Source organism: Orbicella faveolata, unplaced genomic scaffold (genome assembly GCF_042242905.1).
Source record: "Orbicella faveolata isolate gen_17 unplaced genomic scaffold, um_ofav_v1 contig_24, whole genome shotgun sequence".
Lineage (NCBI taxonomy): Eukaryota > Metazoa > Cnidaria > Anthozoa > Scleractinia > Merulinidae > Orbicella > Orbicella faveolata.
In genome coordinates, this window is record NW_028301552.1 from 9,472,272 (window position 1) to 9,497,190 (window position 24,919).

General features: G+C 39.3%; 1 protein-coding gene and 1 long non-coding RNA gene across 2 annotated transcripts; one reads left to right on the plus strand and one right to left on the minus strand.

Moving 5' to 3' along the window:
- Window positions 1–3,082: 3,082 nt before the first annotated feature.
- LOC110060922 (uncharacterized) lies at window positions 3,083–8,784 on the minus strand. Its single transcript, XR_016208022.1, has 2 exons — window positions 7,886–8,784; window positions 3,083–4,481 (listed from the first exon to the last, which is right to left on the minus strand). It is a non-coding gene; the product is annotated as an uncharacterized LOC110060922 (long non-coding RNA).
- Window positions 8,785–10,354: 1,570 nt separating this feature from the next.
- LOC110061168 (uncharacterized) lies at window positions 10,355–24,697 on the plus strand. Its single transcript, XM_089292674.1, has 7 exons — window positions 10,355–10,955; window positions 12,966–13,080; window positions 15,101–15,223; window positions 16,110–16,220; window positions 16,937–17,056; window positions 18,124–18,909; window positions 22,162–24,697. Exons 2-7 carry the CDS (start codon window positions 12,972–12,974, stop codon window positions 22,512–22,514), a joined length of 1,602 nt encoding a protein of 533 aa, XP_089148800.1. The 5' UTR covers window positions 10,355–10,955; window positions 12,966–12,971; the 3' UTR covers window positions 22,515–24,697.
- The last annotated feature ends 222 nt before the right edge of the window (window positions 24,698–24,919 follow it).

Consider the following 24,919-nt stretch of genomic DNA (forward strand, 5'->3'; position numbering starts at 1 on the left):
GGCTTTTCATTTCGCTTGTAACAGAATGATGGGCATGTCTGTTTGTTTAGGATAATATGTTAGTGGTCTCCTGTAGACAATAAGATTGAATAGCCCTGTATTTCCCATCAATTCAGCAAAACGCCCAGGACGTTCCCTTGATGCTCTCCCCGTGGTTTCGTCAGATTGTGGTCTGTCATGGTCAAATATTGCGTTTTTGTATAAAGTGACACCCAAACTTTTTACGGCGTGTTGCATTTGTTCACCCTATACTGTCAGCTTCAGTATCTCCTGATGTTAAGATTGAACCAGTTAACTGGAACCAACCGAAAAAGGCCCGCGAACATGAAAGAAGGAGCTTCACGCTTCTTGTGAAACAAGAGGCCGTTAAATCCTTTTTAATTAGTTGTCTCTTTTAGGTTGTTCCTTGTTTTTTTTTCGGACGATAAAATATGATCCTTTCCCTCCTGCTATATGATTTAGATGCAGCAGCTCCTTGATATTTAATCCTTTAAGTAAACAAATTACTCGAAAGCCTCTTACGGTATTGTCGAAAAATATAAACAAAGGAATGTACCATGTGTTAATAACTCTTTCACAGTCAAGCTTAAGTACATAGCGATCTTAAATTCACCTACCTGAAAAACTCTGCTGACAATTCACCAATATTTCAGACACTTGAAATGTAGTATACTAAAAAAGAATAAGTTCTTCTTCACCTCAATATATAGCACAACCAAGCACCTGCCTCTTGAAAATAAGTCACCTGGTCTAGTGTTTAATTTTTCATCGTCCTCTTAAAAGGCAGCCACTTTAAAAACGATGGGTGATTTCCATCTGGGTCAAACGTTAGGTAATCTCGACCAACGTTGGTTTCGTTTCGTCACGACATGGCAAAGTTTCTGGATTTAAATTTTTTTTAACACAATATTTATATTCTTAAGTATAAGTCAAGTAACTGCGAAGGAGGAGCGGTTTCTAGACGAAGAGAAATATGACAATTATATTACAATTTTTGCACGCCCCTTTTTGATTAGTATAGTCTTTGTTTTCGTCTCTGTTACTCTTTTTTACCAATACCCAGACCAGGCGGGGCAGAGGGGAGAGTGGTTCACGCAGTTAAAAATTGTTAAACTTTTTCGCAAATTTTCTACCGATTTGATTACTTTTAGTTCATTTTTGGTGGCTTTCTACAGTTCCGGACGTATTCGAAAAATCAAGGAATCCAACTGATGTTGGATCCAAGATGGTGGCTGTTTGGATATGATGACGTAACTACCACGTGATACGACGTCATCCTCCCATATTGCTAATTTAAAGGATACCTTTTTGGTAGTACAATATACCCTCCAAAATATGTAATAGGGGGCGGCATTAAAAAAATGCCGGTAATCCAGGTAGGCGGTTCCTCGTGGGCTTTGCTGCTAGCTTTGTGCGTTCGCGCAAAAATTGCTCAAAAATTGCTTAAACCGCCAAGCTATGCACAGCATGAAAACCTAACATTCCTGCCCTGTTAAGTTGGCGCAACGCTGTCGTAAATTTCTCATTTAAGCAACTTTACGTTTACGCTGCCTTTACGTTCTTTTTTGTGAGATGAGCTTTACTTTAGCTATACGCTTGTGTTTATAGCTCTTGCGTATAGCAATCAGGCGGAATAAACGCTAATTATAAATAAGGTATAACAAGAGAGCACAAAGAGAGTTAATTCCCTATATTCTTGGTTTTCCTGTGACGTAGTCATATATTAAAATTAAAAATTATCTTGGAACTAGACGTTTTACAACGTTCTAGCTCGGCAGGGTTCTTCGTTTTGTAATAGGGCAGGTTTGAATTTCCGAGCTTTTACGTTGCGTGATATTAAATGGTGGCCAGATAACCGGGCCGAGAAGGGTGTCGTGTGGGTCAAAAGATGAGTTATCGCTTTAGTTTTTGCTAACTGAACAATTCTTGCACTAGAGGAAGTAGTAATTTCAATGTGTCGGAGTTCTATAGGAATAACATCTCGTTTCAATAGCAAAACTCAGTGACAGATGTTTCTGCGCCATATTTGTGCCTCTCCGAGGGGCACAAATATGGCGTCTCCATACAAGGCTCTATAAATTTGGGTGAAACACTTTTCCGAATAACGCGCTAATGAAAAACTGCAGAAACCTAATTCTTTGCGAGCTTGTTTATATATCATTCATCTATCATATCCCAGATTCTTGACTTTATTTACTGAATGTTCAGCGTGTGGTTTTACTATTTTCTGCTTAATTTTAACAGACTATACCCAAAAAGCGTCGCAAATGTTTCCAAGATTGTAAAAATTACGTACGCAATAAATCAGGAACTTTTCAAAAGACGATTGTGCAAGGAAAATGTTTGGAGAAACGTCAACAGTGCGCCAGGGGTTAAATCGGAGATTAATCCTCTCATCTCTCATCCTCTCTTTGTAATAAAAGTGACTTAGAGGTTTATTTCAACCGCTAACACGTAATCCAGTCATTTGATTTCGTTTGATATTCATATGATTTTATTATTAATTTTACTATATTTAGCGAAGCACTACACGCGTCATTACAATATATCGATGTAGCTTCTTTAGTTTTTTTAAATATTTTTTGGTTGATTGATTGATTGATTCCCTCGCGTGTCGGTTCTATACTTATTTTCATGTTCTTCACTTCAAATTTTTGATGGGTATGTCTAACTGAAAGCGGTGTTTACATATGTGAAATGAACATTCTAAATACTGTCCCACACGGGGATGAAACGTCTGTGGCATACAAAATTAAACTCGTATCTTCAATAATCGTTCCACCGACCTTGCAAAATGAAAACATCGATCCCTCGAAAATATATCCTGGACGGTCCGAACGGATTTGCTGGAATTTCAGTTATCAGTTGAAGTTTCGATGATTTCTCAGCTATGACATGACATTTCAGCCATTTCTAAGCTATGAGTAAATTTTCAGATCGAAAAACTCAGCCATCGGTCAGAAAAAAAAAACGTCAGGTCTCCGCAGACGGTTACAATTAAGATGGCCGAACACAGTTTTCGCGCGCGCTTTTGCTGATGCAATTCAGCGCGCGCACAAGGATTTCAAAACGCAAACATGCCTTCAATAGAGCGATCATTTTATTTGCTCAACACCCGCAGTATCTGTGCTATTTTTCTCTATAACTGAATGCAGTGTATTGATGGCTTTAGATGCAAAGAACTCAGCAATTCTCAGCTTTTTCTTTGTTACCGAAAGAACCCAGTTAAATGCAGCGCATGCGTAGTAAGTCAAAAAATTGCGATTGAATGAAAATTGCACTCTCGGAAATACGCCTATTTCTCGAGAACCACCCATTAGAATTTCACGAAATTTGGCACAAAAATATTTTAGGAAATAGGTAACTGGATTATTGAAAATAACTGAATTCTAACAAAGGAAACTCTAGATATTCCAGTAAACCTTCAACAAGGGATAATAAAAGATCTCTCTGTTAAATTACTAGCAAAATGGTGTTAACTTGTGAGATTCGTTACAAGCTTGGTGTATGCAAATTATAAAGAAAATCTAATGTCTAGATTTTCTACAAATAAGTAAAACCGATTTTAAAGGCCTGTTTATTTTTGTTCGTGTTGCCATGGCAACGGCACATACGTCAGCTTCACCATCGCAAAACCAAATTTTTGTGTTGTTAACTTGCTTGCTGCCATTTTGGGCGTCCGAGAGATCAAGGGTTTTAGAGAAAAAGGTGAGTGAAACACAGGTATCAAAAACTGTGTTCAGCCACCTTAATTAGAAAATAGAACAAAGAAAACACACGCTTTGATTGGTTAAAAAGCGTATTTCTGCAAATTTATAGAAACGCAGAAAAGTTGTCTTAGTAACTTTGTTCTTTTATTTTCTTTTGGCTGTTTTCTAAATGATATACCAAACATTTTCTTCGTGTTTCTATCGAGTTATTGAAACATTCGTGAAAGTTTGGGAGAACTCGAAAAATCTGTAAAAACACTTGCCTATCTGCTCATGTTTCCGTAACATTTCTTTTTCTTCCGAACTTCCACTCGTGTTACTATAACTCAATGATCAGCTAAAACCCGTTTAGATCTCTCCTTAAAAGGAAAGCCAGTTTCAAATTCTTCTTTAGATGAATTTCAAAGTTAGGCCGAATATAATGTTCACGTGCACATTAAATTGAAATAAATAACGAATTATAGCTCGGAATAAACTAACGATTTTACAACACAATTTAAGTTGACAGGTTACATAACCGGGCAATTTTTTCCTTCCTTGTACGGGTTTCCGCCCGCAGGAATCCCTTGAAGAAGGCAATCGTCCCGAGCATTTTCTAAACAGTAGTTCATTATTTCCTCGGCTGATCTGGATACTTTCATCCGCTGCATTTTGGCTTGTACGCGAAGGAGATCTACAGTTTCTTTCAGAGCTGATTTCTTTGCAGGTATCGTGCAAGAGTTCTGTTTTGATGGAGAAGACATCGAGTCGGAGTTTCCTTTGAATTTCGTTCTGTAGATAAAATAAAAACAGTGTAGTAAGATTATGTTGGTACAAGAGAGGATGGAAAATACGAGAGTTAGCCCCCACCCCCTCTCCCTCTTATAACCTCCCCGTCCACACTACGCTTGAGAGATTTCAAAACGCAGCTTTATATCTACAGTTAAGCCTACCGTCCACACCAATCCGTCGCGTAAATGGAGCGTTTCGTAAACGCTCTTCAAACCGGAGGAATCTGAAAACGCCGGGTTTTCATTTTCTTGTGGACGGAAAACAGGCTGAAAACGGAGCTTTTTGAAAACGATGACGTCACGATAATCACGTGATTTCCCTGACCGAGTTTTCCTCAAACACAAATCCAAAATGGCCAGTGATTGTGGGATTTTCAATTTCCTCTGTTGGAGTGTGGACGGAAAACACTTGATGCGTTTTCAGAGTGAAACCGCCTTTCTCAATCTCAAGTTATTTTTAGACATGGTACCCAGTGTCCCCGGGAATACTGCTACTACGCGCTTTACATGGATGATAACATCATATTGGGGGATAAAAATGCCTGTAAAACTGTTTGGGCTCTCCAGGCGAGGAACAGTCTGGGCATCTGATGAAAGGAAACGCGAAATTCGTACATTTCCGCGTCGGATTTGCTCTGAAAAGCAAAGCAGTGTTTCGCCATAATGGTTTTCATTGACTTTCACATTTCTGCCTGGTGTGAAACATGTAAAAAGCTTTTTGCCATCAATTAAGGTTTTAAAATCTTGATGGCGTCGCGTGTGCGATTAAAACGTTTTATTGAAATCCGCAAATGTACCGATAACATCTCGCCCATCTGCTTCGTTCTCACAATTTCACAATTTGATCAAAACACCTGGTAAATCAAGGCTATTGTTTAACAATCTTAATTTGTATTTGAATTGATGTGTTACAACAATGCTGATTTAAGTATTTGATTCTTTTGTAAAAAAATGCTCTAATGCATGTTGATTGAAAACACAAAGAAACGAAAACCCCTCAATCTGCCTTGTTATGACCAAGTTGTTGAATAAACTTCTCCTTACAATGAAAATATTATGTCAAACAAACCGTTGATAAGAGTAAAGATAAGCACCGGTAAGGACAGCATTATCCTTCTGTAACATCATAAATGGAAATGTACGGCGACTTATTTAATTTTATGGAAGTATTTAAAAAAAGATATTTTGAGAGCTTGACAGAGCCAAAATTCGATTTAACAAATCGAATGCGTTTTAGCGTTGTCTGTACTGTTATCGACAACGATATGGGTCACCACAGTGGTCAAAATGAACCACAATATCAACGTCAAAAAAATGTTTTTTTTTTTTAGAGCGTGACCAAGAGCGTGACACATTGACGCGAGCAGCGTTGTCTGGACCCTTATCGATAACAACAAATTAGCCAATCAGATTGCGAGATTAGTAGCAATTGTGGTAAAAATATCTTTTGTCCATCGTCGTATAGTTGCTACTTTTTATAGCTGAGTAAGATTATACTTGGTTGAGCAGGAACACTCAATCACATACTACAGCAACAACCAATCCGACGACAAAAAAAGCAACAAAGACGACGTCGAAGAAAAAACAACATCGACGAAAAAAAAGTACGACGACGACGAAAAGTTAACAACGACGATGATGATGACGAAACGAAAATAACAACGACAACGACGAGAAAATAACAACAACAACGACGATTATGACGAAAAGAAAACAACAGCAACAACGATGAGGCAACAAAAACAACAACAATGACAATGACGATGATGACGAGAAAATAACAAAAACGACAACGACGAGGCAACAAAAACAACAGCAATGAAAATGACGGACTTTAGATTTGAGTATGAGTGGGAGATCGAGTACGAGAACGATTTTTCAGTTCTAGTTTCCAGGCTTCGCATTATCACATCACATATCCATTTCATCCCATGAGCTAGCCTCTCTGCCTAAAACCAGCATGAAGAACTAGGACTCTGGAAACGTCACTGGTTTGAAATCGAAAATCGTACTCATACTTAATCTCCTACTCGTAGTCCAATCTAAAGCTCCACAACAACAATGATAACGACGAGGCAACAAAGATAACGATAATGACGATGATGATGGGAAAATAACAGCAACGACGATGACGGCGACGTCACCAAACCTACAAAAACAAGGATGAAAAACAACAACGACGATGACAACGACGATGACAACGACGACAAGTTAGTAACAACCTCGACAATAACAACAATGGCGACTCAGCAACGGTAATCACATTTTTTGTCCTTAGCTCAAAATATAAATTAAATGTCCCTGCTGATTGCGTTATATTTCTTGTGTTTTTCGTTCTTAACACTTTGTAATTCGTCAAGACAAAACCGAGAAGGTGACAATCTTCTTATGCTTCTTAGTATCTTAAAATCGCAAGGAGAGATTTGAAGCTTATCAATTGCGAACATTTCATGTTTAGATAACTAGTCAGCGGTTAACATAGACGTACACTTGAATTTTTTGACATTTAATTTTTTTCCACGTTATTTATATTCTTCATGGGTTTTTAGGTAAAAGTTACTTTTTTTTATCGCTGGAGTTATAAGGTCTAGGAGATCCGCTAAAACCTGCGCGTGCCATCTATAAAGCAATGACAATATTAAAATATGCTCGAGTTTATTACCCCATTTACTTGTATGAAGCTTGATGTTATCAGTATGGTCGTACAAAGATCTTTGACTTCGTTTCATTTGAATAAAAGGATTTCTGTACGTCAGGAGATAGCGTACAAAAAGTAATAAAGCCTTAATTTTTAACAGAAAACGAAGTTCAAGGAAAGACAGTTTTTCTTACCAATGAATAACAACCAACTATTTAGTTTCGTCGCTAGCTTTGAAACATTAGTACAGAAAGCAATTGATTCAAGGGGTTCTTTCTTTCAAACAACAAAATCACGCACAGTAGAGAGCAATATATATCTCTGTAATTGATAACTGAAAACGTTTTAGTATTTACTTGTCCTCATGCATGCAGCGTTCATATTGACACAAAGAAGTAAATAATAGAATCGCACTACCTTTCAAAAGGAAGGAAAAAAAGAGAAATACGAAAACGCCTCATGAAAAAGCTGAGACCCACGCAAGTCACGCAAAAACATGGGCTGGAAGTTCGTCTTTTTAAGAAAGTTTCGCTTGTTATTAATTTTCTTTGGAAAGATATATTTTAAATAATACTTCACTGACCATTAACAGCGATGGAAGTGTTTGGAAATGGAGCGCAATCGAAATGAAAGAAAAAAATTTACGTAATTCCTTACACTAAAACGAATGAAGACATACACTTAACCCGACGGCGGTTTTTTTATGAATTTAAGATAAGAAAAATGAAACATATACGAAAGAAAAAAAAATCATTTTCATTCATTACCTTTCAGAATATCCTCAAATGTTCGTTGTCTTGTGCGATTCTTTCTCGAATCGTTTCAGCTGCGGTCAGTTTCCTTGTTTACCAATAAAATTCTTCACCTTTAAATATTCCGTTTGGCCTTCTTTCCAAGATATTTTTTACACGCGGTAAAGTCCTTCGTGGGTAAAACAAAATCGGTGTTTCTACGGATCTCTTTTCCTCCCAAAATTGATAAATTTGCTCAGTCTGAAAAGAAGGAAATCTTGCTGTGATAGCTTCCAGCTGTAAATTATTATGTTCGCGTTTCGTGAAAGTAGACTCTACAAGCGGACCGCTCTATTGATCTCGCGATTGACCATTGCGATCCACTCGTTCCACGCCACGGATCGCTTCTTTTTGAATTGCAGGGCCTCGTCTACCGTTGTTTCATCACAGGCTTCCTCTCGCTGTAGTTTTGAATATGTAAATACAGCACGTATTCTAGGACGCTCAACAGCTAAGCTAGCATTCGGTAACGCGGGCGATTAGATCGCTCTTCTTTGAAAACATTTAAAATACTCCCTCGCACAGGTCGATCGTTTAACGCGCTTTTCAGAAGACTATGTGGTCACAATTCTAAATTTATTTTACGTAAGCTTGTTTGAGAGTGCATATTAATATAGAAGGTGGCTATCTAGCTTGTTAGATTTGCATATGAACTGTCAGCAAAGACAAAAAAACTGAAATGATCGGCGATTAATTCATGAAGACAGTCACCGTTTTAAGGCTAGAGGCGAGAAAACGTTTCTAGTTCTTGTCTTGCCAAAAAACTGTGATTAGGTAGATGACTTTCAAATGAAAAATGTTCACTTAATGGAATGAATTACGCGAATGTTATCCTAAAGCATCAAAAAATTTGAGGCCATCAAAGATAACTCTCGCCAACGTACCTTGGCAAATACAGATGGTTTGCTCCCTCCAATTGTTGTCCTCGCGGTCCGGGTATTTTCACAACAAAGACACCGCCAAAAGAGATTTGTACATGCTAAATGGGATATAAAGAGAGGAAAATGTTCAAGAGTTAAAAAAAAGCCCCGTTCATTAGCTCTTAGAACATCACGATCTTAGTTTGCCCACGTTCAGAATCAATCGAACGCAAGTTTTCCCATTAGTGTAAGTTACTGCCAGTGGTTGCCCGCTGACAGCGTTTGTGAATAATTCACCCCAACCACGAAAACAAACAAAGCTCGCCAAGAATTACAATGAAGCAGCCATTGCCATGACTTTTTGAAGTAATACAACGCGTTTCAACGATTTCATAACATGTAATCGCCATCTAATATAGCAAACGAGTTCGATTATTAATATTTTTTACTGTTTGCATTCGCGTTTCAGCATAAATATCACATAGGTAAAATTGAGAAAGCGAATATACACATGAACAAAAAGGGCGTTTACGAGGCCTGATCGATCAATCTAAATTTCTTCCAAAAAAAAATAAAGTAAAATAAAAAAAACGAAACAACAAAAACAACAAAAAACAAAAACAAACAAACAAACAAAAAAAAAAAAACAAAGAAAGAAAGAAAGAAAGAAAGAAATAAAAAAATATCATGTGAATCAAAAGTTTTCAACTTTTCTTATTTCCATGGTTTATTAGCCCAAATCAAATATTATACTCTTCATTGAAACATTGTTATTGAAAGAATATTTAAGAAATACAGGGACAGGTGATTCAGACAGGTTAATAATAAAGTCTACCAAACTTTTGCCAATTAACTTGATGTTTGACAGTGTGTGTTAAAATTCAGTATTCCGTGAATTTTAATTAATTAATATATATTCTCCACCCAGAGCACCTCCTCCGTCTTGAACAACATTGTATTGCTCTGGGCTCGAGAACGTTAAGCGAGAAATTAACAATCTCGCTCCTGGAGCCCGCGCTCCAGCGGCGACCGAATACCAGACGCTAAATATGCCATTTTCGAGTTACCGTGTGCCTCTCTTTCAGAACGAGTCTTCGAGTAAACCTTTCATATAAAATTGAGTTTGATTTGCACGAAAATGAACCCGTAGGCCGAGCACATTTAAATATGAATGGTTTCGCACGGACTCGTTTTGGCATAAAGGCACAAGATAACTCGAAAATGGGCTATTCAGCAACCGGAACCAGAAAACCAGAAAACCCTGGTTCCGGTTTCATGTATAGCGCGCAAGCGTTAAAGTTCATTAACAGTTTTTGATCGTTCGGAGAGAGGGTTACTAACTTCAACATCAACGCCTGATTTCTCACAGGTCTCGATTTCTTTCCAAGCAAAAAGATCGAGCTCATTGTATTGGGAACGAGAGTGCGAAATTTGATTTGCGAGGGAGCTTTGCGCATGCTCGGAGTTATATATACTCACTATTCAAATACACGAACTGTCACTCTTCTAAATTAACTGCGACATTCAATTGACCTTACAAAATTCAAGTTGATAGCCGGTCAATAAATAAAGTGTTTCTGGCATCCAGATTGTCATCTTAATAGTTTCCTGTACTTTTTTTGTCGTAGCAACATTTTTCAGGATTCACGCGGGAAGAAGCTTGAATGAAATCCTCCGTAGGAAAAAAGATGGCGACTGGTACATTTACTCACAGTTCTTAGCTCACGACAACTTTAAAAACGTTTATAAAAACGTACAGAAACGTTATAAAATCTTCAAACCCAGGCTGCTCAATGTCCTTTGTACAGGGACAAATATTCTAAACACTTGGCTTTCTTAGTGCCTTATAGGCTGTATTAGGTTCGCAAGGCATTGTGGTAAAATGTACAGCCGCCATCTTTTTTTCCTACGGTGGATTGTGGCAATGGGCCCCATTGCCACAATCCACCGTAGGAAAAAAAGATGGCGGCTGAATTAAACTTGGCAGTAATTCCAGAGGGTAACCTGTGATGCACCTCTGTTTCCAGTGTTTCATGACAGGTCACAGTTTGCTCTGAGGACCGAATACCGGTGGTCGAGGTGAAGGCGATAAAAAATTAAGTAAAAAGAGACTTGAAGCCTCAAATGTTAAATAAATAGGGCAAGGATGTCTGGGACTCGATAACATCGTCTACACATTAATTCAGGTGAGTACATTCAGGCAATGTGTTTTGCGAGTAATCTATTTATGTGTTGTTCAAATTCGGTAACTTTAGAAGACAAAACAAATAACAGATTAAGTAACCATCACCTGGCATCTCATTTTACCGCTTAAGAGTGCTTGAAGTCTAAACAAGGAAAATGAAACCGGTTTTGTTGATCGTTCGATTGGTTGGAAAACCAAACCATGTTATAAGGAAGAATGTCGAATGAACTGAACCACGATTTCACTGTATTTCTAGCTGGGGAAAAAGTTTTACTCTAAGATTGTGTTCTATCTTTTTATTCATTTTCCATTGTTCGTGTCATAAGTTTGTTAAGTTTCGTTTCCGTCTTGCCAAGCGTGAAGCGGTGGCTGTATGCAAGAGGCTGATCCTGATGTCAAAATATAATTGAGCAGATACAGTACGACTACTAACAGGTTTTCTCTGCATACAACAGAACTGAAGTAGAGATATCGGGGAGTCGAGGAGTATAAAATGCAAGATTAAACCATTCTAATGATTTTTTTGTCGCGGGAAACGTCCATGAGTTGAAGTGTAAATTAGTATTGATGGTCAACTTTATTTCTCAGGGCTGCCTCAATGATAAAACTCATAGGAAGATTTGCTCTGATCTCCTAGATTAAAAGTGCTGAAATGTTTCTTATACTGAGACCATGGTCAACCACTTTTAGCACTAGCATCGATCAATTAAAGCGTATTATTTCTCCAAATAACAGTTTCAAAACGTTTTAGACGTTACCAGTTGCACGTAGTAATTGCTTGTTGAGACTTACTTGTTATAACGTTTTCGTGGCCAATTCAGATCGAGCTCTGGAATCAAGTTCATCTTTCAACAGGCATTACGCCAAAGTGAACGGGTATTACCCTTGAGTCTGGGAGTTGGTTGCTCTGGGATACACTGTGGGGGAAAATTCAAATCCTCTGCTTGAATAGTTTCAAATTAAATATCATAGGTTTGTACAGTTGAAACCTCTTGACGCGGACACCAAAATGGCATATCTGATTGTCCTTATCATGAAGGTGGTTGTATTATAGAAGAACAGATGATGTGAATTCTTGTTTCGCTGGGTTGAAGTTAACTGTCCTCAATATAGAGGTGTCCGTATTGTAGAGGTGTTCGTAAGAAGCGGTTTGATTACAGGTGCTTGTTTTTAAAATAAAGGAGGGCGTGTACTTCATTGTAAATACAGGTAACTATGTCAAAACTTCGCGACCCCACTGAAACGAAATGATCCCTGATACGGGTATAACGAACCATGCTATTCCTCCACAAAACAACGATTCAGTAGTGCTTGCCCAAATAATCTTTCAGTTTACGATGGATTACCTTTACTATTTTAGTAGAAGTAAAAGCCTTTTTTTTCTGTGTGCGCAGGTTCATTGTTCGTATGTAACTGGCTACCTGCAAAATAACACTAAACGCAACTGCGTTTTAGGTTGTTTTGGTTTGTAAACAGAGTGCAATGTTAAATGGTCAGCAGGAAGACTGTGAGTTCTAAAATGTCGGCGTCGTTTTATGTATTCAACCGTGTGAAACGACTAGGGGTTTTTTAACTCGATTTTATTATTATTATTGTTATTATTATTATTATTATTATTATTATTATTATTATTATTTTTACTCCATATCCTCCTCCCCCCGTCGATGGAATGCTAGTCCTTCTCAGGGTGCGATAAACAACAACACTAAATTCACCGGGCTAATTTGCGCAGAGACACTTCGAGAGTAAAGTGTCTTGCAGCCCAAGAACATAACAAAATGACCACGGCCAGGGCTTGAACGTAACTTTAAATGCTACATCTGGAGTCCAAAGCGCTTGCTATGAAGCAACTGCTGTTGTTTACATTATGATATTAAGATTTTATATTTTTTTCTGCTTAATAACTATATAAATTCAAGGCAGAATTTATTTTTCCAGTTAGAGGAATTTGTACATTATATTGACCGTGAAACTTAACGTGAAACTTAACCATCACAGTGACGTTTTTTAGGGAGGGATGATTCAACCCTTCAAGAGATATCTTGTCCTTTCAATTGCTCTTCTGATCTCATTGTCCCGTGGAATATCAACGACAACAGTGCCAAGTACGCTGACCTCTAATGTATGTAAGTACAATTATGATGGAAAGTTAGTATGTGTTAGTGTGTGTTAGTATACGTTTTGTCAAAATTCTGATAATTTCCCTCGCCCAAAGGCTCGGGAAATTATCAGAATTTTGACAAAACGCAAGTGAAACTATTTCCTAATTTCACGAGAAAACCATTTGATTACATTTTAATGTCGTGGGTGACAAATTAGCCGCTGAAGGGGAACTCGACTGGTTGTCTGGTTAAAGTGGATTTCTTTGCCATCAATGATGTTAGACAGTTGTCGCTGCTCGTCTTCGTTCCCGGAGTCGTAGGCTTCAACGCTTTGTTCTTGTCGATGGCCAGTTATTGTTATTATTTCGGATTTTGGAACTCCCCTGGCCTTCAGCTTTCTGACGACTGTTTTCCAGACTGAGTGGTTGGATAATCTGTTTTAGGGACCCCGGTTTGTAATCGGTTCCGTCTTGTTTACACACGAAGACGTAAAACCGCTCGAGTACTACCATATCCAACTGCTCAGGAAGAATCATCTCCAGGTATCTCTCAAGGCTATTTTCGTCACACCACTTCTCAAAAACGCTCACCCAGTTAATTGTGCTCTTTCGCATATTTAAGTTTTCTACCGCTTCTTTTAACTCCGTAACTTCTTGAATGGTCACCGTCTTAAATCTCGACGCCATCTTGGCACAGATCGAGATAAAAGAGATGTTGCCATAGAAATTTTGTAATTTCACGCGTGAAATTATAAATTAACGGTGAAATCTCGCGCCAAAATTAAGGAGTAATTTGTCACCCATGATATTACCTCTAGACATTACCTGTGGTTTAAACTTCATTTCTTCACAATGGAAACAACTATAATCCACGAGATAGTTTCCTCTTGTGCGATTGGCCAAATCATGTCACATGATGTCCTTTTGCTTTTAATATCTATTCTTAACGTTGATCTCAACTCATTTGTAGAATTGGACAGGGTAGAGAAAATATTTGGAACGAGTGGTTGCAAAACAGGATTTTCTAAAAAACCAGGATCTCAAGACTGTGTCGTTTCAGAGAATGTTAGCATTTCTCAATACTAAAGAGTTAATTGCCATGATGGTGGAGGCCTCAATCGTACAAAATAACAAAAGCGATAGGTTCTCTACGGTTTTTTTTTTTTACAAGAATGAGCGTAGAAACTCATACTATTCGGCCCCAATACGTCGGTGGTTGGCAGTAAGCCATTTTCGAATTACCTTAATCCTTTTTTTAAAGCGAGTCTTGGTACCCATCCTTTCATATGAAAATGAAATTTCATTCACATGCAAATTAAACTTTTTTTCATATGTATGATTTCGCTTTGATAGAGAGGCTATCAAAGCCTGGATACTCGGAAATGGGCTATTCTCATGGCCCACGAAAGTAGTGGTCTCCTTTCGTCTTCCCATAGTTTTCTTTCTAGTTGTGAATCTTGCGTGACTAAATCACCCAACTGAGCTGTGCTGGCTGGGACTTCTGTCCCTGGCAGTTCTAACCATGCCAGATTGGTCGAAGGGTAGAGCACAGACAAAGAACAGCCCCTAGTCCCCTGGGATGGGGGTTGGTCAGTGGATTAATAACCCGCTCCCGGAAAACCTGCTTATTACAAAAACCGCCAACATTACAGCTGTAATGAAGAAAACATCTACATTTTACAGTTGGACTGGCCCGCGAATACCACGCTAGTCTAGGCGGGCCAGTCTATCAATAGAATTCATTAGAAATGAACATTGTTCACTTTTGTTACGAATTCTGATTTATTTTTCTTGCTATGTGTAAACCTCTTTTCCACTTTAGGACTAAATTTATACAGAAAGGTAAGAGATCATAATCTCTTGCCATCATTTATCCTCCCTAGTTTCTATTTTCCTAGCTGATCTTAGAGAACATAAAAGAACTGGGTACAGACTGGGGGTAGATGCACATGCCGACCCCAAAAACAACGCTTCAGTAAAAACAATACTTGTCTTCTGGCTACTGACAGTGTCAAGCTACTAATTCTGGTTATTTTGTCCCTCAGCGGATAAGGAGACGTGCTTTGATGTCGAGAAGGAACGTTGTGAAAATTTCGAATTCTACTGTGGAACACGGTCTAAATATATGAGCAACTACTGCAAGCTGACATGCAAGATGTGTGTACCAGGTCAGCCCCCCCCCCTCCCCCTACACGAATGATGTCCTCGATACACGAAAGCTGCTAGATTTATTGCAGCTCTAAAACAATACCCGGAAGCTTTTTTCCATTATCGAGCTATTGGTAAATCGGTTTTATTTCACTTTCCTTTTCGTATATCAAAAGTGGTTTCGATTAGTAATCGAAACCACTTTTAAAGAGTTGTTCCATGGATCCATTTTCTCTTTGTATGCTCTGAAAACCATCAAGTCCTGATCAGTAGCGTACTATTGAGCGTTTGTTGTGATATTTTGTTTCAACTTCTAGGCATCTATTAGTCTCGTGCATAATTTGATACTTACCGCTGCGTAACTCTGGAGGGAACTTACTTTTCTGTTATGTGCCACTGGCCTTTCAAAGCCCCTCCCTCATTATAGTCTATTCTGTGACCAATTATAGATCTCAAATTAGTCGCGAAATACCGTAGCACGGAAGTTTTGGTGGACTTTTTATGGCCTATTGTGATTTCAAGAACGGAATGTTTTTGTTAATTATTTACCGCGAATCTTCCCATTTTTAAATCCGGCTACTTGCCAGAATTTTCCTACCCCCAAACTCCAGAAAATGAGCGACCCCATTCTAGTGATTTCTATTGAAAATACAACCCCATTATAATCAATCCAATCGTGAAAATTCGACCCCATCCAGTGGCACATCCATATTAGCCTATTGATAGGAAGTAAACCGCCCCTGTCCCACTGCGTACGTTGTTCCCCTTCGAGTAATTTCTTTGTCACTCCCACTTCAAAATGGTGGGGTGAATGCTTTTTTTTTCGGAAAAAATCCGAAATATAACAGTCCATTAAGCTGATTCAAGGGCCCCCACGACTAACTAATATTGTGGCTAATCTCTTAGGTGATCCAGTGATTGACTTATCAAGTAAATGCGGTGTAGAATTGGACAAACGTCAGGAAACCCTTTGCGTAATAAAAGAATGGGTCACCGTTTGTCCTCACAGCTGCAGAGGTACTTAAAGCTAATGGCACAGATTTTATAGGATTCCAAATCAGTATAGCTAGGGGTTTGATTAAGGAAACTGCCCTGACGACAGCAATACACCGCCAGTTCGACTCCAAAAACGTCCGAATCCACTTTACTTAGCACTCGCCAACAAAACATACTGCGACATTAAATATAAACGTTTAAATCAATCGATGGGAGCGCGCGCCTGAAATTGAACCAATAAAAACAAAGTCTGTACTTACTCGCGCGCCAGGTGTAAATAGCAAGTTCTTTTTTAAATGTTCTTAACCGTATTCCATATATTCATAAAAGGACGCAACAGGTGCGTTCCTTTGGGATGATCCGGATCAGGATCACTTATCCGATATCAATCCGATCACAAATGAATATATGAAAGATCATATGGTTGAACTAAGGAGAAAGATTTAAGAACATGATTGATCATCGCTCGCCGCTGTGAAACTAAGGCCTGAAAAAAATGCAGCGGCTTGCAGAAAAATAAAGTCTGCCAGTTGACCATTTTCGTATTCTCGGTATTGGACTAGAACTAGCTTGCAAGTGAGGCTAATGTGGGGAGTCTTCAATTGCAAATCACCTTAATCTCTTTTTAATGATATTCCCCCCGCATGAGCCTCCATTTCAAGCTAGTTTCAGTCCAACACCGAGAATACGAAAATGGCATATTATAAAACGCCGTATTTTTTTGATGTCATTTTCAGAATTCATCTGTGACAACAAAGCGGTAGGTTGTGAAGCAATGGCAATAGACGGCGGCTGTGTGTCAGAACACAAGTACATGACAGAAAACTGCAAGCTGACTTGTGCGATGTGTACACCAGGTATTTAACACCATGTGGTTTCTTTCATATCGGTCATTTTGTTGTTACAGCCGAACTCCTTTAAGGTGATTCCACTCAAAAAAAAAGGAGTATTTGAACATTTCTTAAACTTTCATCCAGTTGGTAATCATGTTGTATATTAGAAAAATGCAATAAAAAGTAGGAGTCACCGTGCTCGTTTTTGTACAACATAGATGGCCTTTATAGCACCTTTGCAACCTACTAGGTTGTTGTTACTTAACCTTAATTAGCAGAAAGGGGCACTAGAAATTCTAAGAAAAGCACATATTGGATTAATTTATTAGAGAAGTCAAACAAAATAGACCCTGAACTTACATTTTAAACCATGCCAGTTAAACAGGTCCGGAGTTACGATTACATTACGAATTCTCTTCGTGCGCACATACCCAGTACTACCTAAAGACGTGCCCTTTACAGCATTAAAATAAAAAATGTTTTAAGCAGAATTTTAACCCTTTCTTCAAATCGAGATATACTGTAGATAACCTCGTGTAATTTAAATTCACGCATTAAAAAGCGGGGGTCACCGTGCTTGTTTAAGAGAAAACGAGCATTTATTTCGCTTTCGAGCTTAGCTTGACGGAAATCTCTTACGTTGTGCACGTGAATGCGCACACGCTCGTGTGCGCGCGTTAATGACGCGAAAATCGTGTGCAGTAGGGATGCGATAGCACGGAATACTGAGGAATCACCTTAAGCGGCCATTCCCTTTCAGGCGGCCACCTATCAAAATTAAGTGGCGCCGTCTTGGTAATGGCAGTCTCACCAAACTCAGTTCAACCTCGTGGTCAAAACGTTGACTACAGATAAGAAATATTACTACCTCCCTACATGGTATGCCAGTCCATCGCCTCCGGCCCCCATTAGACGTTTCTGTATTCTCGGCTAGTGCCGCTGCCCCGTTTGCGCACCAAGGCAACGTTGTCGTGGCGGCGAATGGTTTCAAGAGGCAATTTGACGTTACTGACCGATTATATTATTGAGGCACTCCAATTTTCCTTTTCTTGTTAACATACAAATGCACTGGATTTATTCTGCATCTATAGGTGATCCCGTTATGGACCTATCAAGTGAGTGTAATCCCAAACAGGCTCTTTGTAAAGGCGACATGGAATGGCAGAGTATATGTCCTCACACATGTAGCCGATACCTTCAACCACAAGCCGGACCAGGGCAGATAGCTCCCCCACAAAACCCTTATCAACCTCAAGTACCAGTTCAACCCCAGCCGCAACAAGCCGGTGCAGTGGTGCTACAACCACAGCAGCTGGTTCAGCAGCAAGTCCAGGCAAATCAACCTCAGGTGCCGCCTCAAGTAGGAACTCAGGTAGGTACGGCCGTTCAGACCTCACAGCCGCAACCGCAGGTGCGGCAGCCTGTAATTCCAAGCCAGTCCCAGGTGAGGCCAGCAACGCAACCAGCTTCTCAAGTGACCTCATTGACGCAACCTTTACAACCTCAGCCTCAAATTCAACAAACAACATCTCAGGTGAACCCAGCAATTCAAACGCCCCAAGTTCAGCCTCAGATTCAGCCTACAGTTCCTCAGTTAAGTGCGGTACCCCAGCCTTTACAAGGTCAGCCACAGATTCAGCAGACAGCCCCTCAAGTGACTCCAGTAGGGCAACCCGTTCAACCTCAAATTCAGCAAACAGCTCCTCAAGTGAGCCCAGTAATGCAAACTAATCAGTTACAGCCTCAGACGCAGCCTACTGTGTCTCAAGGGCAGCCTCTTTATGTACAACGGCAGGCACAGCAACCAAATCAGGCGCAATATCCTGCTGGGCAGCTGCAAGCACCCCAGACTTCCTATCCGCCCCAAGTAAGCCCAGGTGTGTATGATACTATTAAGGGATGATACTTTTTCATGTACAGGAAGGAGAAGTATCCGTTTGTTTTGTTTAGCGTATCAGAGCATTTAGAAAAAGTAATCTTAGTTGTGTCTGTTTCAATGTAGTTGTGGAATTACTTTACAAGTTATAGTCTGGGAACAAATGTCGTAAAATTAAGTCCCGTGGGAATTTCGTGCTGAAAGCAAGCCACCAGTCTAGAAGTGTTCATTAGGGTCTAGTAAACATGAAAAGTTTTGGTAGCAACTCTACAACTTGCTGGGACGGGTTTTAAGGAGGGTTGAAAATCGGACGTATATGAGCCAAACAATAGACTGCAAGGCTGATACTAGGTGACATCAACATGACAAGAACTGATAAATTAGGATCGTAACAGTGGACAGCTTTTTCGCCCCTCTTGGGGCTCGTCAGCACTGTGTAGCGAAGATATGTAACGCCAGCCCAACAGCCAACGCACATAAAATGCAAAATGACCCGTTCACTATATCAAGTTCCGTACTTTCATGAGCCAACATGAAAACGAGGCTGGTACATTAAATTCTTTACAACCTCATCAATTACCATCAGTTAACCACCAAACTTGGCAGATATTCGTAAGTTGATTATTTAGTAACAACTGCTGATTATGAAGGGGTCACGTGATTTTCTAGCATGAAAACGAGACTGGAATAGAATATTACATATTACTATATTTAATGTTTGCAAAAGCTTGTCAAACTTACCCAAAATGGGCAGAAATACGCAGTTTGATCATTTAGTGACAGCTGCTGATTATGAGGTGGTCACGTGACCTAGCATGAAAGCGAGGCTGGACCAGAAAAACGCATATAACCTTTTTTAAATGTTCACAATAGCTTGTCAAACTTTCTCAAAATTAATCCCTCGATGATGCGGTTGCACTGATGATATTCTTATTTGTCACGTGGTCAAATTTCCTGTACAGAAACGAGGCTCTAAGCAACCATTCTTTTTATGATAAATTTACACTGGTAGCAACCTACATAACTAGAAAAGACAAAAAAACAGAACAACTTAAAAAACGGCAGTAGTAAAAATGAAAATGGCCATATTTTTCACCTTTCGTAAGCGAAGTATTTGTCTAAGTTCGTTTACCATATCTAATTTAACGAATCATCATCATCGTTTTCATCCTCAATATCGCTGTCATCATCGTCTCATTCGCCTTGTTGATTCTCACATCCATCATCATCATCATCATCGGAACAGCTGCAGAGGTCCGTGTATAGCAACCCTGCTCTGCGGCACTGACAGCGATTGGTCCCTGCCATCGTTCCTTTGCACATCTGCACTTCACGAGCTGTATTATAGCCTCGGGAACGGGCGAAAGAGTTGTCGTGACAGGGATCCACTCGTTATTTTCCACTGTCCAACCATACCCTCGTGGTGACGGTAAAACAGGATTACGTACACAGTCATTGTTCCAAACCATCAAATGGTAGTGTGCTCGTAGTATGGCTTCGTGCAGAGCTGCCTTAGTTGGTGGTAATCTGTCAGATTCAGCTTGTCTCTTCTTACACAACGACCACCTGAGCTCTTTGACAGTTTTAATTGTGGCCTTCAGCTGGTACAGCTGGCAGACGAATTGCTCAATCCCATCAACGGTTTCTTCGTCGAGTTTTTCATCTTTACCCAGATTGGCTAAGGATGTAAGGATCGACTCATTGGCCTCCTCAAATTATTTCCAGCAAGTCGGTTTCCCTTTTCCTGAGAAACTACCCGTGTTATCAGCCCCGTTAAGGCATGGAATGCTGGTAATACGGCTGTCTTGTCTGTCTTGGCTGATCCAAGAGCTTCTAAGATTGGTTGCAACTTGATTGTTCGACGAGTTGTTGCTGATCCAGTTGCAAAACTTGTATTTGGACACATATGTGCAAAGGAACGGTGCTCGATGAATCGCTGTCAGTGCTGCAAAGCAGGGCTGCTATGCACGGACCTTTGCAGCTGTTCCGATGACGATGATGATGATGGATGTGAGAATCAACAAGGCGAATGAGACGATGATGACAGCGATATTGAGGATGAAGACGATGACGATGTTTCGTTAAATTAGATATGGTAAGCGTCCTGAGACAAATACTTCGCTTACGAAAGGTGAAAAATATGGCCATTTTCATTTTTACCACTGCCGTTTTTAAGTTGTTGTTGCTTTTTTGACTTTTTTAATTACGTAGGTTGCTACCAGTTTAAATTTATCATAAAATGAATGGTTGCTTAGAGCCTCGTTTCTGTGCAGGAAATTTGACCACGTGACAAATAAGAATATCATCAGTGCAACCGCATCATCGAGGGATTAATTTTGAGAAAGTTTGACAAGCTATTGTGAACATTTAAAAAAGGTTATATGAGTTTTTCTGGTCCAGCCTCGCTTTCATGCTAGGTCACGTGACCACCTCATAATCAGCAGCTGTCACTAAATGATCAAACTGCGTATTTCTGCCCATTTTGGGTAAGTTTGACAAGCTTTTGCAAACATTAAATATAGTAATATGTAATATTCTATTTCAGCCTGGTTTTCATGCTAGAAAATCACGTGACCACTTCATAATCAGCAGTTGTTACTAAATAATCAACTTACGAATATCTGCCAAGTTTGGTGGTTAACCGATGGTAATTGATGAGGTTATAAAGAATTTAAAGTACCAGCCTCGTTTTCATGTTGGCTCATATACGTCCGATTTTCAACCCTCCTTAAAACTCGTCCCAGCAAGTTGCAGAGTTGCCACCAAAACTTTTCATGTTTACTAGACCCTAATGAACACTTTTAGACTGGTGGCTTGCTTTCAGCACGAAATTCCCACGGGATTACATTTGCTCCGAGACTATCAGAGTAATATGTACACCAGCTTGCTGCACCTGAGAAGGGAATTAAAACGGTCGAAGAAAGCAGGTCGCATCAAGCTGCAACAAAGAGATTTTGACGTAAGCAACTTGCAGCAGGCACAGCTCTCTCCAGATCAAAACTAACTTTGTCTGCCAAGGATGTGGCAGGGCTGGTCAACACACTGACTTTTCTGAAACTAAGAGCACTTCTGCATAGTCCTTCGGGACAGAGCTCTGTCAACTGCAATGCCTTCTGATGACTAATGAGGTCTAAATAATTCAGATCGGCTCTTTTTGCTATATTGGTGTCATAGTTCAAGTGCTTTACACGACTATCCTGTAGCTCGGTGGCTTGACTCCCGTCGGAGATTACCTGAATTATTACCGTTAAAGGTTATCACACAGGCCAAGGCTATCACCCTGTTATTCAGCAGCCCCAGTTTGGAACAGTTGGACCAATGAAAAAACAGAAAGAAACAAACCCAGCTAAAGGCAGTGCTATCTTCGAAAAGACAAGTAACTCTAAGGAAACGGTCACTAAGGGAAAAGCTAAAAAAGTCAACTTTCTCAGGAAGATGAAAGCTGCTGACGGACGTAAGGCAAAGGACAAAGAAAATACGAGAAAAGGAGAGGACAAGAATAACGATTTAATGCTTTCAGAGAAAATTTATAGTAAGAAAAAGAAGCTTCTAACACGTTTAAAAGAGGAGAGCGGATCAGCTGCAGTGAAATACAAAAAGACATAGAGCATCTGATTAAGGTTAGAGACTGGCGTCTGTAATGAGCTGAAGAAAACTAGCGTAAATGACAACATTCTTGCAAAATTGAGAGACTGAAATAAAGCTCATTAATACAATGTAGTTAGGAAACTGTTATTGCAGTTATCAGCGGCGTGACCCACAAACGAGGCGCAAGGGTCAATTTTGCTTTGTATTGAAGCTTTCGCCTCGTTTCTACGCCTTTAAAAACAAAAGGATATTTGACCGCAATTTTACTTTTCACTTTATCGGTATCATTCAAGCGAAACGCTTGACCGTTCAGCTTTTATATTTATTGCTTCTTTATTACAGTATTTTTCTCATTATTACCTCCTCGTTTAAATGTTCATATGTACGAGTATGATCCCGATTTAGAGAGTTTTTACATGACGTCACGGCGGCCTTGCTGGTGATCCTAACTATGAAATTTCTACCCTTTGGGAAGCGAGTTCCTTCCTGACGAAATATCATTTTGTTGTTTGGGAACAGCAAAATGACCACCATGAAGATGGGGTCCAGGAATTGGCAGTGGTGAGAGCGCTCACCTCCCGCTAATGTGGCCCGAATTCGATTCCGGCCCGGTTCCATATGTGGGATGAGTTTGTTGTTAGTTCTCGCCTTCCTCCCTCCACAAAATTCAACATCTCCAAATTCCAACTCGACCAGGATAGAGGAGGCGCATGAAAATCAGCTGAGGCTGATGTGTCTCCCCTCTAAATATTTTAATTTAGCTAAAGAGCGCCGCCTACAGCAAGTTCACGTTAAATGTTTTTGTACCTAAGGCTTTGCATCTTCTGAATTAGCAGCTTTTTCCCCGGGTTTCTAAACCATTTCTGAGAGTTTAATTGTAACTCGTCATTTTAGACACTGATCCAGTGAGAAGAAAAACTGAACGAAAAACGAAAAAGGAATGCGAATTAAGAGTTCATATTATGAATGTTCAGTTAAAACTGAGTTAACTTAGACGCCTTTATTTAAAAGTTAAAATCTAATGGTAAAAATTTCAGGGTAATCCCTTCCGGAAGCTTACAAAGCACCTATGCTATCAATAGGAGCCCTGAAGCTATTACCAAACATAGATTACACAATGATAGGATATATACAAAAATAGAAACATAAATATAGGAAAGTATATTATAACAAGTACACTTTTCAACAAGAAGTTAAAAGAAAATGGAACCGTTAGTAGCATTAAAAATGCATCATACTAGTAAAGTGTTAGGTGTCCGTCTTGTGAGAAGTGCCGCTCTGTAGAAGTTAAAGACAATATTAAATACTATATTCTGCACAAAGCTTAGTTTGTCGCGGACTAAAAATAATTAAATTGTAATATTATCCCAAGTATGAATCTCAACATTTCAAAACAATTAAGTTTGATTTTCACACATTGTGATTCTTGTGCGAGTTTTAAGTACAAATTGGTCTGACCCAATGCACGCATGCGTAGTTCGTGTTTAAGATTGCGAGTTTACAGATTCGCCATGCTTGTTGTTTCTTATAACCGGCAGTAAAATTTAAAAAAAGAAAATGGTTCAATTGTCGATCCTAGGCAGGCTGAAATGATCGAACATTCCAGAAAAACAATTTTAGAAATACTTTACAACCGGCCAACTAACAGATTTTAGAAGGGCAAGTTATGACTTTCTGACCCCCCGAATATTCCGAAAAAATCCGATTTCCGAACAATCTCGAGTACTGAAAAATACTCATCCGCAACAAAAAGTCAGCCATGGTATTCCACTCATTGGCAGCGCGAGTGGGATTAAAGATCACTTTTATCAGCCGTTATAGTTTTCCGAGAGAAATACCGGGCCACCGATTTTATTCATCAGGCGACAAAAAATGTTTTCTTTTAGTCAAAGCAAGTTTTAAATTATATCGAATATTAACGAATTACTGGGTAGTGAGCCCGCAATCATTGTCCATAAAAGATCGTTAATGTTTGACAGTAGACTATTTCACTGGAAAAATTAGCGAAATATTCCACATAAAACTGCGCTTGAAAGGTCGAATTCCTAAGTTCCAGCCACATTTTAACTCATTGTGATAGGGTGAGGCTTTTCATGTGGGTGTATCTGGAGTAGGTTAGCTTCATTTCATATCTTGTCGTGCAATCATGGTTTGGGCAATTTTCAACTCTGTAAATTGTCATCTGTTTTCAAAATCAAGAATTGAAAAAAAAAAAATTAAAAAAAATGAATAAAATAATAGGTTTATCCAAAAACGACCGCCGCTCTACTTTAATAGAGAAAGTTTATCACCAGCAGGAGTCCTCTCGCTCTTTGAACTGCTGGTGGCAGTAAATTAGATGTTCGAAGGTCATTGTTTACGATAATTGACATTACAATTCCTTTTCATTACTTTCATCGCATGACCATGGCGTCACAACATAA